Source organism: Etheostoma cragini, chromosome 13 (genome assembly GCF_013103735.1).
Source record: "Etheostoma cragini isolate CJK2018 chromosome 13, CSU_Ecrag_1.0, whole genome shotgun sequence".
Lineage (NCBI taxonomy): Eukaryota > Metazoa > Chordata > Actinopteri > Perciformes > Percidae > Etheostoma > Etheostoma cragini.
Window position 1 is genome coordinate 2,380,660 of NC_048419.1, and position 19,793 is coordinate 2,400,452.

Here is a 19,793-nt window from a genome sequence, read left to right on the forward strand (position 1 = left end):
TGGACACAACATAATTAAACCTGAAATAAGATATAACAGCCTTGCAATGAATCCTTTCTGAAACATTAATGTTCAGTTATGTTGACATTGTGTTACATTAACTACATAGAGGTCAGAGTTTATCTTGGAATTCATCAAATTCAAGTGTTCTTTTATCTCAACCAAAATTAAAAAGCTGAGCTTAAACAAGAAAGCATTTGTTGCAGACTAGTGCACTGAATCGCCTTGTTTTATAGTGTTCTTGACATTGTGCCTCTCGTCATGCAGTTACACATCTCTTACTGGAGTGGCGCTGTTGTCTTTTTTAATTTGCTCATACACAGCCTCTGATTCTACAGTTTTTCAATGTCTAGCTATGTTCCTTTAGAAGTTGAATTTCTCAGTTGAAATGGTCAATGCTTGTTTTACTGCATTGTCTACAATTCAGCCGTCAGGTGGCACTGTTCCTCCAGCCTACATTGGAAATAATTAAAATGGAAGGCCTGCACATGTACACTATCTCAAAAAGTGAGTTCTTTTGCTCAGATTGGTTCACTAAAAAAGCGTATCTGCTTTTTTTCAGCCACTGTTTGTGGTTACACACATCATCTGAACATCACCCTTGGCATCCTTTACATTGGGAGTGTTCTAACACACTGCCTCAGTGTGAAGGCAAGAAAGGTAAAGACACAACAAGGTTGAGATGGTCCATTGGTCCATTAAAGGGAAAAACATTTCAGGTAATCCGAGGGTAAACAACTTTAATAAAACGGAATGCATGTAATGAAATAAAATACTGCTAGATCCAGATGGATTTACAGTTTTAAGCGGTTTCAGTGTGATCAACATATTTGTGAGTCCATGTATGGTCCGACTTGTTGCATGGAGAGTCCTTGCAGTCACATGTAGCAGCTTTGAGGCTTCTGTCCACCATGATCGCAAACCTGTGGCAACCAGTGAATTACCAAAGAAATTCTGTATAATCTAAGTAATGCAAATGCTGTGGCTGTCATTAGTGTTAGTATGAATTTGTATTAACATGGGTGGATGCTACAAACACAACATACTGCATGTACTAAAGTGAAATTATAAAGAGCCACAGAAAACCCTCTTCTACTAAAATAAGTCAATCCTGGATTTACCCACTCATATTTGTGCAGTTGGGAACTTTGCTAGATAATCCCAACTCTGCAGGCCAACAAATCATGTTGAATCCTCTTCAGTATTTGTCATATTTGCGGCTTTTCCGAGAGGCTGTCCCGGCCCCGAGGCTTTCCTCACGCTTCACCATTGGATTTCACAATGAATTGTCACGTTTCCTCCAGTGACCTTCAGTCTGCTTTCATGACTCTGTGGCCATTCACAGTGCATCTGGGTAATTAAAGAGTGTGGTGGCCCACTTACATCAGCCAGTGTGTGTCTGTTCCGCGCAGAGCACTCATGGGAAGAACTTGTCTCTCACAAACCCCAGTCATTTGAAAAAGGGCTAAGTGTACTGTATGACTTTTTCAGATCATCATCTGGGAAGGTATTCCTGTGGAAGTCCGCTAAGGTTCCTGCTCCGCAGGGCCTCGTCAACACTGTGAATGAAGGGGTCAATCATCTGTCTCATGTCAGGAGTGAATGGATCAAAAGAGGGCTGCTGTGCCCCCGAGCGCTTGAAATGGCCGTCCTGGTTGCTCTGAGCACAGAGCAGCCTCTCCTCAGTCATACTGATGTTCAGAAAGGCTGTGATGAGCTGGAGCTGAGGGAGAAGAGCTCTCTGCAGCTCCTCGTAATGCACCACCAGCAGGCGGCGTCCAAACTTTACCCAGCTCAGAGCGTGGGACGCCCACCAGGGGGCGTAACTGGAGACAAATTCAGGCCATTCTGCAGGTGACAGAGAGCACAATTGAGGATTTTTACTGCATGGTTTTGCTTGGTTGACTCACTTTTAGTACCGGTTCTTTTTTCTACTTCAGAAAGTACCCCCTAAGTGATTCCCAGATGATCGGCACCGCGTGAAACTGCTGTGACATTGACAAGTTGTTTTGGTGGAACATGTGTGCGTTCAAAAGTAGTTTAAGTCATGCAACGGAAAACTCTGATTGGACAGATAGTCTAGCTAGCTGTCTGGATTTACCAAGAAGAGACCTGAGGACCAGGTAACCACAGTCCTCTGATTGGACAGATAGTCTAGCTGGGTGTCTGGATTTACCCTACAGAGACCTGAGGACCAGGTAACCATAGTCCTCAGATTGGACAGATAGTCTAGCTAGCTGTTTTCTAGCTAGTTTCATCTGCAACCAAACAGTGGACTGTCTGTACTTTGTTAATTGTACGGTATAGTGTACACCACAGTGTAAAATCTCGATGGAGTGAATGTAAGAATTGCAGTCGCTATTGACGGTAGCTTGGCTTTTTTAGATTGTCGGATTTGTGCAGGATGTCCCGCTCGTTACAGTTTGGCTGGCCAATCAGGAGTCAGCAGTGTTTTAACTCCACCTTCTAGTATCACTTGGAACCTTGACCAAGGTGGTACCAAGTAAAGTACCAGGTACTATCCACAACTTTAGCAACTGGAAAACAAAGAGCAAGTGGAGTTAGGTAGAGCCTTGCTGTACCATGCAGTGGAAAAGCACCAGTAGATGACAGTTTGTTTCCTCAAGCATTATGTGACTTGTGAATATAATTGTTAGATCTTATACTAACTGATGACAAGAGTGACATTCCCTCAGCTATGTGTGTTGCGTGGATGGAATAGAGAATATTCATATTCAAAGTTTCCTCAGTTCTGTCTCTGATTTCAAGAAGTTGATATGGGGACAAAATGAAAGAATGTTAAATTGGTGCAACTTTGAAGCACAGAAAATGAATTAAGGTACAGAACAATGTCATACTCTGTACAATCCACTGAACCCATTGTCAACATTTACTATCAACATACACAGTACATTTATATACAGTGGTGCTCATCCGTTTACATACCCATGCTTAAGTTGACATTTTTATTATTAAAGGGCAGTTATTTGATGGATCAGGATCCTGTGCTACCTGATAAAGTTCCCTTGGCCTTAGGAATTAAAATAGTATGTGATGATGGGGGGCATCATCGCATACCCTTCACCATACATAGAGACTGGCATGGTTTTATTTCAGTTAGACTTATAGCTGGTTAGATTGTGGAGGGGGGGGGGGGGGGCTATTTTAATTCCAAAGGCCAAGGGAACTATATCAAGATGCATAGTATCTTGGATCCATGAAATAAATGGCCTTTAATAATAAAATATCTGCCTGTCTCTATGGGAATTTAACACAGGGGGGTGTATACTTATGCCCCCTGTATTTTTAGGAAGAATATTTATTAATTTACAATACATCATTCATTCACAAAGAACATGGGTCTCCTTAAAGGTTTGATTTTACCTAATTTTTTTAATTAAGGCATTAAGATAAACAATTTTTTTCAAATAAACCAGATTTTTTATTCCTCTTTTTAGTCAACTTAAGCATGGGCATGTAAACTTATGAGCACAACTGCATAGTGCATAGTTATATTACTACCTGTTTACAAGCTTGGTTTATCCTTCTTTCATATTTTAATTACATGTCTACAACTTGTTGTTATTACTTACATACATTTTTCTATTACTGTAAACCTGTCTACCACAGTATTGTATAATATTGTATTCCTATATTTCAACTAGTGCCGTATTTTGTCTTTCTGTTTTTGATTCCAAATAGATTTTACTAGATTGATTTCCTTTTTTCATTTGTATTAGCCTTGTTTGAGGGATTCTGAGAACTAAGACATGGCATTGCCAGTGACTGCTTCTCTGTGCATATAAAGAAGTGGACTACACTACCTTTGCTTTTCCACTGCGCATCTGTGGCGTGTCCTAAATGTCCGGCACACTTGCGGTTAAATTCAGCCATGAGGGAGCGGTAAGGGTTTCGAATCAGCAGGATGGCCGAATCAAACATCTCAATCTCTTTCTGGCCACTCTCGTGGGTCTTGACGCAGATGCTGCGGCCACTCTTCCAGTAGTCCTTCTCTCCTTTGAAACCTAGTACCAATGAATAAATGAATGGATAATGGTCAGCTGCGTGGCAATCTCTCACCGAGCACTCACTCAAACTCTCGTCTGCCCCCCCCTTACCTCTATTGTACAGTGTGCCGTCGAAATAGAAGCTGCCAGTGTAGTAGCCTGTCACGAGCTCGATCAGGTGTCGTACCCAGGTGTTGCCTGCACCAGGAAAACTAGAAAGAGCCACCAGGGAGCTGGATCTCTGAGGCAGAAACATCCTCTCTTTGCACCTGGAGTCTAGAAGCACATTTTGTGTCAGTTTTAGTTAGAGAAAAAGCCAATCTGAAAGTGTAGATTCAGATCTGAATACTGGCCTGAATACTATTCATGCACACAGTAATCAGTTTGACATGCACCTTAGTATCTGTTCTGACTGCACCTCGTTCTCTACAGCACTATTTTACTTTTTCCCAACTGTCTGTATCTGGTATCTAGATATTTATATTTTTAAAATATTTTTTTAGACTTGGTATATCTATATTTGTCACTCTACATACTCTGCACACCCATATAAGCATTTTTTTATGTTCATTCATGTAACTAATATCTCAACCTTTCCACACTTTTCCTTTGTTGTATGGTTTTAAGCTGTGAACTTTGTACGTAACTTTGTACTACAGTACACTTCGGTGTCACAATAAAGAAAGCTTGAATCCTGCATCGTGTAGATGCAGAAAGCCCAAAATAGATTACTTTTCAGATTCAAAAGTAACACAAAATAGGTCCCATGTGGCAAAAATTGCAGCACGGTTGAGAGAGACTTGAGAGATGTGTCCTGTCAGTTTGAGATGCACACTACTTTCAAGAGCAATTGCAGAGGAGGTGATACAATATTCGTGGACAGTGTCAGGAAATGGAGTAGGATATTTTTGATTTTACAGGAGGAAAGATAGGCTGGAATTTGAGTGTGATCTGTAAAAATGAATGACATGGCAGGTAACTGTTCCGTTGCCCCATCTCCCAGAATGAAGCTTTACGTCATTGGAGTTTCAAATAAGGCTGCAAGTGACAGTTATTTTCACAGCATGATAGATTAGTTTGGTCTACGAATTGTCAGAAAATTGTGAAAAATGACTAGTGTTTGCATTTATTCTCTTCTTATGCCTTGCTATTTTTGCATTCATTGAAATGAAAGATGTTTTGTAGTGGAACAATCATTCACACAAGCCTGTATGAGAAAAAAGGTATACAAAGTACTGAAGGCAGCCGGGTTAGTATAAAGGACATCAGTGTGTTGTCGCTGCTTTGAAATTGTAATTCAAGTGGTGTATGCGTGTATAATCTTTTGCAAAAATGCCATTTTGAGAAAGGATTGTTGAGTTTTTATTGCAGAGTGATATCTTGACATATTTATCTCCAAGTGGCGTGTGTCTTACTCGGCTTGTGTGAAGAGTATTCAGCTGGAAGAGTACAAGCTGGAACCAATTATTGACAAATCAATTGATTCATCTTTGCAGCTCTAGTTACAAACGAGACCTTTTCACATGCACATGATCGACACCGGGTTGTATCTGTATAAGAAATATCTCACCAAGCACAGGTGTGTGATACACCTGGTAGTGGTCATGCTCAGTGGGTGCTGTGGGCGTGGCGTTGCTGGTGTGATTTAGCCCCACACACTGCTGGTTGTCAGCCTGCTGGCTGAGACTGAAAAGAGAGGACGTCCACGCACAGAAACAGTGGGGCTTCTGGAACACAGCGAGCAGCAGCTCCTGCAAAACAAAAGCACAAACGTTCTCCATGTTCTATTTTTTTAACAGCTTATTTCAGTAGGCTAAGTCTGCTTCAATCCATGCTTCCTTTTTGTTCCTTATTTTCACTAACTTTTGCAGATATAGAAGGTCAAAATGCTCAATGTCAAAGCACGAGGCAGCTTAATCACACACACACACCCACACGCGTGAATGCACGCAAGCACACACACACACCATGAATCACAATGCAGCCACTGCCTGATGATGTGCAATATAGCTTTGGGAGGAGACACAGCTGCGTCCGGTAAGATCTCAGTATGTGATCCAGACTGTTCTTCTCATTAGAGACACATTCAACCTTTAATATTCACTAGAGTCACTGAGCTATGGAGTCTCCTCTCCTGGAAGCAGAGAACACTACTGAAAGCTACGTGCAATAAAGTGATCACCAGGTCTGTCATTTCAAACCTTATCTGTGCAGGTCTCGATGCAGGACTGCGTGGTTAGGTTGGGCTGAAAGGAATGGACGGGGAAGGTGCTGATGGTGCTTTTTGGCAACTTGAAGCAACCGCGGTAGTGGACATTTCTGACTGGAGAAAGACAAAAATACACTTGAGAAGGATTAGAAGAAGGGATTCGGTAGGATTCACCGCCATCGACCAGCGTTAGGAAGCATTTTCATGTATTCACCGACATGGAGGAAATTAGGGCTTTTCTGTGGAGATAAGAAGGTCAGCTTTAAAATTAAATGACTTATTTGACATCAGGGTTGAATTTAAATTATCCATCCTATACCTAACTGAATTCTAGTGTATGATACATTCACAATTCAGCTGCAAATCTCCAGAGACACCCAACCCTCCGATCGGGAATATTGATACTGTATATGGTATTAAACTACTTATGTAATGTATGTTTGACCTTGCCAACATTAAAAATGTGGAGAGTATCTTTAAGATACAGCAAGCAGTTTGTGGGACAGAAATGGTCATGGATGAGTTTAGCTGAATTATCAACATAGCTTTAATTAAGAAGTGTTTTGGATTTATAAAGGCCAATACCCAACTCAACGTGACAGCTCATTCATATGAATGGGTTCGTATGATATTGTGTGAAAACATACGCACACTTATTTTTGATATATAACTAAATTAGGCAACCACCGGCTGGTCACGTTACGACTCATGTCAGGCTTGGACCCAAATATGCAGAGACGAGGAGGTATTGGAAGATATTTTATCTGCTGTGTGCTAAGCTGCTGCAGGGCTCTCCGGCATCCGGCAAAAATCGAAGCTGTGTGTATCTGCTCCGGAGGGCTGGGGATCGCTGGAGCTGGGACGGAGTCGGATTGCAACCGCTCAATCAGTGAAAATACACACATTGAATTTAATTGAAAACTAATGACTGGACTGCTGTTCCAGAGCAGATCCGCAGATGTTCCGCAACCGCAAATTAGGAGTTATACAGCAGCAGTAAATGGGCTGCATACGTGTAATATGGTGTTTTTTGTGGCAATATGTACAAATGTTTCATGAGAACAGAGGTATACTGACATGTTCTTTATGTATCATGCACAATGTGTATCCCAAGTTACCAGTGACATGCCCCGTGCAGACGATGTGTATCTATTAACTCCACAGTCAGACAATATTCTTCTACAAATGTTACCAATCAAGAGTGAAATTGCACCGTGTGTCTTTCTGCAAACATGCACCTGTTTAATCAGCCTAAATTATGAAGGGACACTACAAAAAAAAACAGTCTCATCACTCAGATGATCAGCTCGACTCATCATAAAACCTTCTTGCCACAAGCAATGAAGGGAAATCCAGCTAAAATCTAAGCTAAAATTGAAGACAAAACATCAAAAAAAAGAGTCGCAAAATATGTATTTACATTTGCATTATTTAACAAAGGTTTGAAAGTTTTCTATATTTAGCGCGGTTCTGCATTTCTGAGCCAACTGGATTCAAACAGGAGTCAGTCCATTGTGGACTATTTCAGCCACGGATTAACATTGTAGTGCTTTAGTGCAGCGGGTGCTGCAACACCCTTGGGTGTCTTGAGGACAGACCAAGGGTATTGCAATGGACAGTAATGCAAGTATATCTTTGTATTAAATCACCACAGCTGGTGATGATAGCTCAGAGAACTCAGCAGAGAATTTTCTTTAACTCAGCCAAGGGGGGGGGGGGGGGGGGTTGCTGTCATCTTAATATCCGCCCAGCAACAGCATAAAACTGCTGACTTGTTCTGAGAGATTTTAAGATTTTAAGAATAGGCCTATTCGTCACTTTACACAGTATATACATCACATTTTACGGCAAAGCTGAAAATATGCACGCGTGTATGTTTAGTGTCTTTTATTAAATTTTTTATTTTCTGTTGGAAAGCCCCCAAAAAATACTAAATCATAAGTAAATTACACAAAGTGCTTCACATTAAGGCAAAGAATTCTAGCATTTACAATGAAACAAGGAGATGTACAGAGAAAAAAGGGATGCTGTGGGTAACCCCTGCTTTAGTGAGTATTTATTGTGTGTGCCTGACTCATTGTTTTTTTAAATTAATTTCTCAACAACAGTGGAGCTCAGAGGAAGAACATGTACAGTGTGTGCTTTTGCGTAGAATTATGCTTCAAAATTGCTATATTTAGGGATGAGAAGTGTGCATTTCCACATCACATTTTGTTGACTGACTTTTACTTATTTTTTGCTTTTGAGATTTTAATTTTGGAAACAGCGAACAGTTGTGTGTCTTCCCTGGGGGAAGCTGACTCACATTTTCTGTGACCTGGCAGCTGCTCCTCCACCTTGTAAATGGAGAGTCGGCTTACACCTCCACAGGGAGACCCCCTCTCCCCCCGACACACCACACTGCAGTCCTCTTCAGGAGCCTGTGGGCTACTGATCCGGTTCCCACAGTGGCATTCAGCTCCATACTCCAGACCTGCAAACTGGTACCCACTGGCCACACACACACACACACACACACACACACACACACACACACACACACACTAGCCAAGGGCAATGCATAACCACAAGCTATCGCCCCCAGGCTTAGCCGTGCCACGGGACATTAGTTAACATTTCAAATTTATTATTCAAGTCAAACTTCCCCGCAATGAATCCACAGCGTGGTCCCTCCCCTGCGATATTTGTCAGTGCTTCTCCATCTGCACTCATCTGACTGTGTAATTCTTTTTTTTGCTAGCTGAACTGCACTCACCTCTGATCTGTACTTTACATATCAAGGCTGTCGTGACTCATCCTCCCCCGCTTTATCCTCCCTCCTTGGGAAAGACGGAGACCTCATCAAAATTGACATTTTCACATATTTCCTTTGAAGCTCCCTCACAAATTGCCTTGACTTTTTACTTTTACTCATCGCGGTAATTGGACCCACTCAGGTAACATGCACGACTGCTTTCAATGTGGATGGGGGACTGGGAGCAGCGACTCTGTGTGACTGCCTCCATCTGTCCTCTGCTCTTCTGTTCGGCGGGCCTACACTGTGCCCTTGCTGCTAAGGTATTAAGAGGAAATATTAGCGTCATTCCTTGCTTTGAAAGATCCACTTGCCTCTTCACTAGGGCTGGGACAACGTGCTTTTGACCCAATTTGAGTCTTTTCACGCTACATGGGTGTCAATTGGATTTGTGTTGTGGTTTTCTTTTCCTTCTTTTACTAAAACAAAGGTTGAAAAATAAACTTCTAGAGACAATATATCACGAGACACTTCTAATTGTTTTCTAAGAAGAATGCACATCACATGGCCATCAGTCTGTCTGACGTTGATTTAATTTGTAAAGACGAACATTACATGGATTTTCTGCATTCGCTCTGTTTTGCTAGAAACGGATATGATGTAGTTGCCGACAGTAAATCGTCACAAAATAAAATCACATTTACGTGTCCTTGCAGCTTTGAACTGTTAATTCAATGCTGCAAATTCAGCTCACACTGACCCAACCGGAGAGATTCCCACCACGGCCACAGGAAAGCACATATCCAACCTCTGATTGATTCGCTAAGTGCTGCAGTCAGCTCATTCAGCTTTCTAACACATAGACACCTCCCTCCTTCCTTCTTTTGCAATAGATCAAGCCTTCTGTCCTGGCCTGCTCTTCACTCTCCCCTCTCCCCTCTCTCTCACCCCCCTCATCTTTTACTGTCACCCAGCCACCTGGCTCTCCGCTGGCGCCAAACACAGAAGGCATTCATGGACAAGACTGAGATCCCAAAGCATTTACTCAAACAGCAGGCCTTCTGTGGAGCCCGCCGCCAATGCATTACCTTTCTGAGCAGGTGTCTTGACACAGAGAACTGGTCATTTTGCGCAGGTCATAAAGCATGGTTCCTCCCAGGGCTCGCTCGCTGGCGTTGTGCAGAAAGCAACCCATGTATGTTCCTGCATGGGAGAGAAGGGCACTCAGACTGGCACATTCCCTATTAAGGCACTCAGCACGTGGCTTCACAATGGACACTGTTCATTTGAAAAAAAGGTGTGTGTGTGTTTCCACATCATTTTGAGCTAAAATGATTAGTCAATTAATTGATTAGTCGGACAAAAGAAAACCAGCAATGTTTTTCAAGAGAAAATATGAAGCAAGCTTCTCAGATGTAGCGGTGGAAGAAGCATTCAGATCCTTTACTTCATTAAATAAAAGTACTAACACCACAATTTAAAATTGTTGCATGTAAAAGTCCTGCGTTAAAAATGGTACGTTAGTAAAAGTATGCAAATAAGTAAAATTTCCTAAAGAAATTAAAGAAAAACCCTCCCATTGTAGAAAGTGTAAAGGATCCAAGCAGTTGTGTGTTTAATAGTCTAATCATGTTAGCTGGACTTGTATTACATTATATTGTTGGTTAGTTTAGTTAACATAAAACATTGAATTTCATAAACTACATGCATTTTGTCTGTATTAATCTTATTGCATAAAGTAACTAATAACTAAAGCTGTAACAGATGAATGTAATGAAGTAAAAAGTACAATATTTCACTCTGAATTAAGAGTAGAAGTAGAAAGGGGGGTGAAAAGTACTATAAACTACACCAAACTATGGTTTTGCACATGTATATACAAAACTATTTTATAGACAGTATGTAGAGTATATGTATGCTATCAGGACTGGGCACCAGGTTCCCCTCCTCTTTTTCTCTGCACTACCTATACTTTATATTTTATATTTTTATATTTCTTGTCGGCACTGTTTAGGGGTTGCTTCAATCTTGTTGCACAGGTACTGCACTAGTGTATAATGACAATAAAGGCCTTCTATTCTATTCTATTCTATTCTACTCTATTCTATTCTAAGTAGCTCAACATTTGTACTTAACCCTCCTGTTGTCATCGGGGTCAAATTGACCCGTCTACAAAAGAATGATATATCAGAACTCTGGTGAAAGAACATTGAAAAAAAGTGACAAATGTTGTAAAAAGATTCAAAAACGCAGGAAAAATTCAACTTTTTTTTTTTTTTTTTCTTTTGCGAAAAAAGTGACCAAACTAAATTGGAAAAGTCGCCAAAGGTGACAAAAAAAATTGGTAAATGTGAGAAAAAAACTTTTTTTACAACAACAACAAAAATTGGAAAAAATATCTGAGAAAAGTGAAGGAAAAAAAACATAAAAATGTCAAAATTTTGCCCCAGAAAAACACAAAGCTGCAGGTCGACGGGAAGACCACACAAGGGTTGAGTACAGTACTTAAGTAAATGTACTTAGTTACGTTCCACCACTGCTCAGACATAAAAGAAAGGAAATATCTGATCATTAGCCGGACCAAACAAAGCTATTTAAGGGTGTCACCTTGGGCTCTGGGACATTTCATTGGCTTAATGATACATCAATCCAACTGAACGACAGTTTAATTTGATCATGAACATGAGCCCTAGCATAACACAAATTACACGAAATATGAAGTTTCTTCTTTAAGCACATTTACAAACAAGAACAGAACAATTACAATGAATGCCTGTAGTGATTAGAATAATTCTGAAGGCACAATGCACACACACACACACACACACAATGAGCTGTGGATTTGGACACTAACCAGACTTCCTCCGTCTTTAGTCTGGCACTGGCAACGTGCTTAAACCATGCCAAAGCAGCCTTTGTGTCATCACTTACTCACAGTTATTATACACACCAGCATGCATTGTGAGCCGTTAATATCCCACTAATTTATACCATGACTAGGCCTAATCTATCATGGACTATAGATCATAATTACTCCTACAATACAGTCAACTTCTTTATTTGCTCTAGAATAAGAATGACTCCTGTAGAAAGGGGTGTGTGACGCATAACAGGCTACGACAGACTGTTGTGATGTGCTGACAATATTAAGGCTCCATATAAAAACTCAGCCTTTGATGTTATCCTTGTCTTTGCCACATTGCCACATGCAGCTCAGCTCAGCTGACACATAAAAGTCTTCTATAAAAAACACCACTCTGTGTGTGAAGGGTAGCATACAGTCTGCATTTCTTTGTGTGCCAACGTCGTTTATATCTCGCCCCTTGGGTCTGAGACTAACATGTATTTGTATAGGTTACATGCTTTTTACCCAATCAGGAACTGTATGTTGTGAGCAGTTAGGTGTAGGGCTGAGTACCGGTAAATTGGATATTGAATTTTGTGTATTGAGCGTGGAAATTACCCAATTAAAATACCTAAGGAGTAAATCTCATCAGATCTAACAATGCTTGAGATTGGCTGACGTTACATGTCATTGAGACACGAAGGAAAAAGACAACCTCACACAGAGACTGGCTCACGTAAGGCCGCTCAAGTTCTCACTAGATAGATAGATAGATAGATAGATAGATAGATAGATAGATAGATAGATAGATAGATAGATAATTTATTCATCCCCAATTTTAGGCATCCAGTAACAAGACAACCATAACACAACAAACACATATACACACATATATCACACAATCATAAGAATAAAAATAAAAATCCCTCACAGAAATGCACTAAGACCAAGAAAGTGGGTCACATCAATTCAGTTCTTCAAAATACTTCTGTTAAAGCAAAAATACATTTCTGATTCGCTGCTACACTAGGAACCACCCAGACCTCTACAGGGGGTCTGGGACAGGTCTGCTTTCTGTCCCCAGAGCCAGGACTCAACAGGGGGAAGCAGCATTCATTTATGATTGGTTGGTATTCATGCGTGTAGGTTTTCAACTGTATTTCATCTAAGGATCTTCCACAGAAAGCTCAGTTTGAGGTAACTCAATCTCACAGTTGACATTTAATTGTTTTCAACTGCTCTTTAATGTTTTACGTACATTCAAAGATTTGTGCCATAATGTGGTAATTTCCTTTTGTTAAATTGGTGTCCAAAAAAAGTAAAGAAGTCACAATATTGGTATTGACATTGAATTGAACGATACCCAGCCCTGGTTAGGTGACTTTTGGTGAGTGTAGTGCATGCAGACAGTTCCTCATTGTTGGCTTTTAGGTTAATTTTACAAATCCTTGTGCACAATACATAGACTTTAAAAGGTTTCAAGGACACTGGGGTTTCAGCTTTATGTATGTTTTATAGCCGCATCAAAAGAAACGGATGCCAACTGGCCACAGAGGAGAGACCAGCTACAATGAATAAAGAGATGTAGCAGCAAGGTGCACAATGGACAAAAAGCAATGGACCGGGAAATCTGGCAGGCCGAGCATCCCCATATCGAATTTGGGATTCAATCAGTCTGCGATGTCCTCTAAAGGCCGTCCAGCCGGTGCTGGGGCGAGGCTGAGTCACCCGCCGCCTCGGGAGACAAACACTGGAGAACACCAGCAGCTGCCTGAAAGCACTCAGAGGTAGAGTGCTGTGGCAGGGAGCATCTCAAGAGCTATCACCCAAGGTGAGCCCCCCCACGCGGGTCATTGCTTAATCAAAGTGAAGGAGACGGCTGCAGTGGAGGGGTAACCTTTGTATTGTCCTCCCGGGACAGAAATGGACAAAGATTTGACATTTTCGTCCTTTTTTTTAGACTTTTTCTTGATTTCACTAACACCACCTTACTACCACTAGTTTTAACCCTCATTTATATAGAATTATACCTTAAATTTGTGTTAAAAAAGCAGAAATTCTGAATTATTTTGACTAAAAGTTAGGATCAGAGGAACGTACAGATAAGTTTATTCAGGAATGAAAGTGTTCAGTAGTATTTGTAAAGAGCGTTGTAAGGAATCCAATCCATATTTTGTGGTAATTTATACCCATATTTCAGATATGGACATTTTTCAAAAGGGCCAAACCCAAGGACAAAAGGAGCGTTAAAGGAGAATTCCGGTCTATTCCAACACGTAGCTCTGTTATTAGCACATTTGGAGTGCTGTCAGAGAGAAAAACGCTTTCTTAAACACGAAGACAGCTGTGGTGGAGCTGATTGTCCCCTCCAGGATTGGATGGAGGAAGCTAATGACAAGATGGCCAAGTATAAGGACATGTGCCAAAGTCACGGGTAGCATGTGTGCCCAGTGTGACCATCAAAGTGGGCTGAAGAGGGTTCTCAGTCTCGCCGCTGGGTCTATAATATCCTTACAGATGTGAGAAGAGTCCCCCAGACCTCCGCAGAGAGGGTCTCAGCCCGGTCAGGGAGAGGATCATCTCAACAGGGTTTGTCCTGGAGAAGCTGAAATATCACGTGGTCACAGTTACCTCCTAAGTCCATAAGAAGATGTGCGGTATATGGGTTTGGGGAGTACCATCCCCTCCCCCCCCCCCCCTTTTTCTGTGTACAGTATCTGCACTATTTTAAAAAAACGATGTAGATGTATGTGGGGGGTGTCATCCCCTCTCACTTCGCTGTCACATAAAAATGCATATTTTTAAAGAATAATCTTAAGATGTACAGTGGATGGGTTTGGTTTCAGAAATGGTGAAGATTCAAATAATACAAATACTTCAAATGTATACTGTATGTATACATAAGTGCAGCGGCGCAACAAAAACAATCTGCGTGTTTTTTGTCTATAAGGTAATTTTGTATTGTGGGGAAAAACCTCCACTATATGTAGTTTTGATTTAGGAAATACATATATATATATATATATATATATATATATATATATATATAAATATAAATATATATAGTAATTTAATTAATAAATTATAAAGTACTTCATAAATATTACATTTACTCAATTTAACCTTAAATTACTAATGTTTGTCATTGATAGAATAGATTAGCAGTAAAACATGAGGATTAAAAAACTAAATATAAAGGACATTTGCTGTAAATTTGAACATAATTTCCTCATAATATGCTAAAATAGTTTATTCTGCTTGCCATAAAAACAACTAAAGGAAAAATTGAAGGTACGCTAAACCTCCGAGACTCCATCTTAAAATCCTTTCTGATATTTTCTGAGCGTGGATTCACATCTTCACCCTAAAGAGCTGCGTGATCACAGTCTTGTGTTGGACTGATTCTAGCAGAATATATAAAAATAGAGATGACATGAGGAGGATTAACCTGAACATGAAAATTAAAAAAATACATTGACAGTCCAGTTCTCAGTCCCGTGCTTGAGATCAACTCAGAGCTTCTCTGATCTGGATTGTGGCAGCTGGACAGTGGGGGGGAGGGGCAGATATGGTTGACCAATATTGCTTACTTTTGCACATCTTCTGGGTGTGTAATCCTTGTGATATGTGCTCTACATATCATGTAAGTACACACAAGTTTAAGACATTTCCCACTGTTATTATTAAATGTCTGGATAGGTAGGGCTCACGGATCTAGAAATAAAAAAAATAAAAATAAAAATGCATTTGCAAGCCTTCCCACCTGGGTATTAATTAATGCTATGTACTGTGTGTCAAAATAGTCAGTGAGTAAACATGGAATAAAGAATTTAAAAAAAACAGGGAAAGGTTATAAAGCAAACCACAGACTTAAATATTATATTCCAAACACAGAGAAACTAATTGGCTTGTGATAGTTTTTGATGACATTGAGTTTTTTTAATGAATATCCTTATTTATGAATCCTTTGTTCCAGAGTAGAGCCTGGCAGATATATATGTATATAATGAATATGCATATATCTGACTTCACAGATATTAAGGTAGTGATATATGTTGCTGAAACAAAAAAAAAAACCAAAATATCTATTTAGGCCAAGTTAGCAACAGTGTTGCCATTATAAAGTTTTAGAAATAGCACTGACAATTCTATTTTTATATAATTAAATGCTTTTCTCACTACATCGCTATGTAAAAATTCTTTGATAACCAAATTTAGGGGAATGGTCTCAAATAAATGTGTCTATGTTTTTCTTTTCAGTCATTTATTGAGTAAAAACACATGATTCTCAAATGGGAGGATTTGTTGCTTTTCTCTGTTTTATATTGTTATGATTAAGTATTAGGTATAATTTCCTAAAAATGAGGTTTATTGACCTTTAAATCTAAAATACCCGTAAAACTAAAGTTAATAAGTTAGTGTTACGTAACGTTGAAAACGTAAAAAAAAAAGACAAAACGTTGGAAAACAAGTGTCAAACGTGTCGAAAAAAGGGACAAAAAAGTTGAAACATCGATTAAAAGCATCAACAAAAGTGTTCATTTTGGGAAGACAACACAGCTAGTGGTTGTGGTTGTTTTACGGAGGGGTTTGTCCTGCTGGACTGTTTCTTTTGGCTGGAGGCAGTGACTTCCTGAAGTCTTCAATGGTTGCCTAGCAACTTCACAGTGTCAAGTGTCTAGCACATGGATTACTCAAATCAGGTGGAATGGGTTGCTGAGTGAGCTTAAAGGGTCGATTTTTAAGCCTAGGACAGAGCCAGGCTAGCTGTTTTCGTGTTTCTAATCTTTATGCTAAGCTAAGCTAAGCTAAGCTAAGCTAACCAGCCGCTTGCATTACAGTAGCTTCATATTTACCGGATGAACTCACAACTTCATGGCAGTGATTATCATCATAATTCTCAGCAAGGAAGCAAATAAGGGCTGTAGCGCTGACCCCCCCCCCCCCCCCCTCACCGAGCACTCACTGATAGTGAGAAACACACTTATTGCTAAAAGGTGTATTGTAGAAGGTTTTGAATGATACCGGTATTGGGGCCTTGCTTTCCCCCCCCTGAAACCTTCAACCAGCTCCTCTTCCAGAGCGTGGGGCCCGGGTAATTTAATTCTGAGTCTCGGGTAATACTTTTAAAAAGGAACCTTTGCCAGATGGCTGTTTCTGAAATGGCTCTCGTTCCTGCCTGCAACATTTTTCATCTGTATTACCCTTCTTAGTGACTGAGCGGTTATGCAGTGTCTGCTTAGAAGAAGGATTAAAAGCTCTTGTAGGATGCTTTTCAGGAAGGAGCTGAAAGAACAAATCTTCCACTGGAGGTCATTCCATTGTTATGTCATTTCAACAAAAAAGGCACAGGCACTGACAGGCACAGTTAAACAATAGAGGAAATCTCTTGGGGTGTCCTAAAGTTATGGAAAAGGCTCCTTTACAATGAGCACGAGTTAGGAAGGGTATCATTTTTATCTTCACAATTAATAATTTATTTGCATGAAACTACTTTGGTGTCTGCCTGTCTTTTCCTTCATCAGGGATCAGTGAGCGATAAGCCTTATCTACAAGATCTGAAGCAGCCCCAAGTAAAATGTCATATGAATATATAATGCTGCTCTTCTAAATGTTCTAAGGTCATAATGATCTTCTCAAAAATGTCAGTGAAGCCTGTTGTGAATGCGCTATGGAGGCCGTGTGCAGAGAGTGTATTACCTCGGCTCCAGGCCATCGAGCTAAATCCTAAATCACAACACAGAAAATAAACTTGTGTATTTGCTTGTTCATGTATTATTCACAGGAAAAGCAGCGTCTCAGTCGGCACATATGCACCGGGATATTTTCAATCACACATCTCCTCCCTGCCGCTGCTCCATAGCAGCTGATCGTGTTAAAGCTGAAAGCTTTTTCACTGACTGTGCAATGTCTGCTTTTGTCTACTGGCAATACATGTTCCACGGATGTGTATGTAAAAGGTCAGTTAATGATTGGCAAAACCGTGTTAGATGTGATAATGCCACATTGACACAAGTCTGTCAGGTCAGCTGTCTTTTAGCAGCCATATCAGAGATCAGGTTAAAGCACAACCTAATTCATTAGACTCCTCATAGATTCCTTTCTGTGCACTGATCAATAACATTAATTTTGCGTTCTCCTGAGCAGCCGTCTATCACCTCCATCTTGTTAACACCTCACTGGCACACTAATTAATGTAAATAGGGCGAGCAGTGGCCAGTGGTTTCATGTTAACATTCACACTGGCTGCTTTGAACAATGTGAAAGTTGGTACTTAGTGTTTCCTGAAGCCCATCCTCAAATGTCTTGTTTTGTCCACAACTCAAAGATATTGAGTTTACTGTCACAGAGAGAAGAAACTAGAATTTGTTCACATTTAACAAAGTGCAATCAGAAGTTTCTTTCCCAAATAACTCAAACCGATGAATCGATTAATCTTTGCAACTCTACTTCTAAGTATCAAATGTGTCAACAGACACAGCTGTCAGTTCTGTATACTGTAGTTATTTACCTTTATGTCGGCTGTTTCTGTGGAGAGGGACTCTCTGCTCTGGGCTCTCTGGTAGCAGACTGTGAAACCAGCGGCGATGCACGTGTTGGACCCCCAGGCTTTGGGAAGCGGGCCAGTGTCGCCCCGCCTTGCCTCCCCCTGCGGACACAGGCTGAATGGCGGCCCATCTGGAGCGCGCCCTCACGCCCAGGCCTGGCGCCCTGAGGGCGGTAGGAGGTGCTGCGAGAGACAGCAGAGGCGGCAGGCTGGCCAGGTTGGGCTGGGCTACTCTGATGCTGGAGCGCTGCAGCAGGAGGATGCTGCCTGCCATCAGATAGGCAATACCCAGGCCGAGCAACAGCATCTGGGCCCGCTTCAGGAGGCAGTGCAGTCTGTAGTGGGGCGTCACCATCCTGGTTACTGTCTCTCACCTCAGCGGAAAGCCATTTCATGGACCGGGAGTGAGAAGAGCCGACGTATTACTTCATAATCTTGGAAAGACCTGCAGCATCAGGTCATGCTGTAGACATTGAGTCTTGGTCCTTTATCGTCCAATAGCAGCAGAGGATCAACGGATGTGTCAACAGAGAGGGGTTCACTATCCAAGGCTGTGGTCACTGACTCCAGGATGATCCTCAGGGAAAACCTGAAGTTCAAATATAGAAAATACACACACACAATGAGCTAGATTTAACGTGTTTTCCTCTGTATGTGAGTCTAAGGGAAGGCAAGTATGTGCCCGGCGGATTAGAGGCAGCTCATGTTGACATATGGGCTTGTGTTTCTGTCTTGCAGCATCTTGCAACACATCCCTTGGTCTCTGCTGCTTCGTCGCTTTCATTCCTGCTATTTGTTTTTAATTCAAACGCCTGCCTTCAAGTTGTGTACTGCAGTTCCTGTTTGGTCTGTGTGCCATGGCTTTGTGCTCTGCTATCACATTCATCTGTTTTGGGAAAGTTATGAAATAACACCAAGCTTTCCTAACATGGCTTTCAAAGTGGATTCTATTTCAATTCCCGCACCATCAGATTATGTTTTTCTGAACACTGGCACTGTCTTAGTCTCAGTTATCACGTTCAAATGACATCATGTGATAAAAACCTGTCTGGAGAGCGCATTATGGGCGCTTATGAAATGGGGATTATCATAGTGGTATGCAGACAATCCGTGGAGAGATGAATAAGTGATGAGTAGAAATAAAACATGCAGAGATGAAGTGAAGATTTTGGACTAATTAGGGTGTAAAACACACACACACACACACACACACACACACACACAAACACAGTGTTCACAGTGTTCACAGTGTTTCATGAAGCCTGGTACTTTGACTGGATAGAGGAGTGAGGTGCAGCCCTGACCCGCTTCTGGGGGCTTTTTTCTGTTACTATGGTTTCTGGCAAGCCCCTCTTTGATCCAGCTGATTTTACTTCCAGTCCAAAGAGGTTCCCACGTTAACACCAGCTCTGGCTGTACAGTAGACTGAGCCCCGTTGCCTCGGTGGTCGT

At 41.0% G+C, this 19,793-nt stretch overlaps 1 protein-coding gene across 2 annotated transcripts in view; it reads right to left on the reverse strand.

Annotated features, from left to right (window-relative positions):
* Positions 1 to 723: 723 nt before the first annotated feature.
* Positions 724 to 19,793, reverse strand: part of wscd1b (WSC domain containing 1b) — a 19,665-nt gene continuing 595 nt past the window's right edge. Inside the window, exons 2-9 of one of the 2 annotated variants that reach the window (XM_034890264.1) lie at positions 18,307 to 18,931; positions 10,039 to 10,153; positions 8,522 to 8,706; positions 6,209 to 6,330; positions 5,578 to 5,758; positions 4,119 to 4,283; positions 3,825 to 4,025; positions 724 to 1,848 (exon numbers count right to left, since the gene is read on the reverse strand). In XM_034890264.1, the coding sequence (XP_034746155.1) occupies positions 1,496 to 1,848; positions 3,825 to 4,025; positions 4,119 to 4,283; positions 5,578 to 5,758; positions 6,209 to 6,330; positions 8,522 to 8,706; positions 10,039 to 10,153; positions 18,307 to 18,697 (1,713 nt within the window). In that variant the 5' untranslated portion in view covers positions 18,698 to 18,931 and the 3' untranslated portion in view covers positions 724 to 1,495. The remainder of the gene's footprint in view (positions 1,849 to 3,824; positions 4,026 to 4,118; positions 4,284 to 5,577; positions 5,759 to 6,208; positions 6,331 to 8,521; positions 8,707 to 10,038; positions 10,154 to 18,306; positions 18,932 to 19,793) is intronic. The other variant, XM_034890265.1, reaches the window with a different exon arrangement.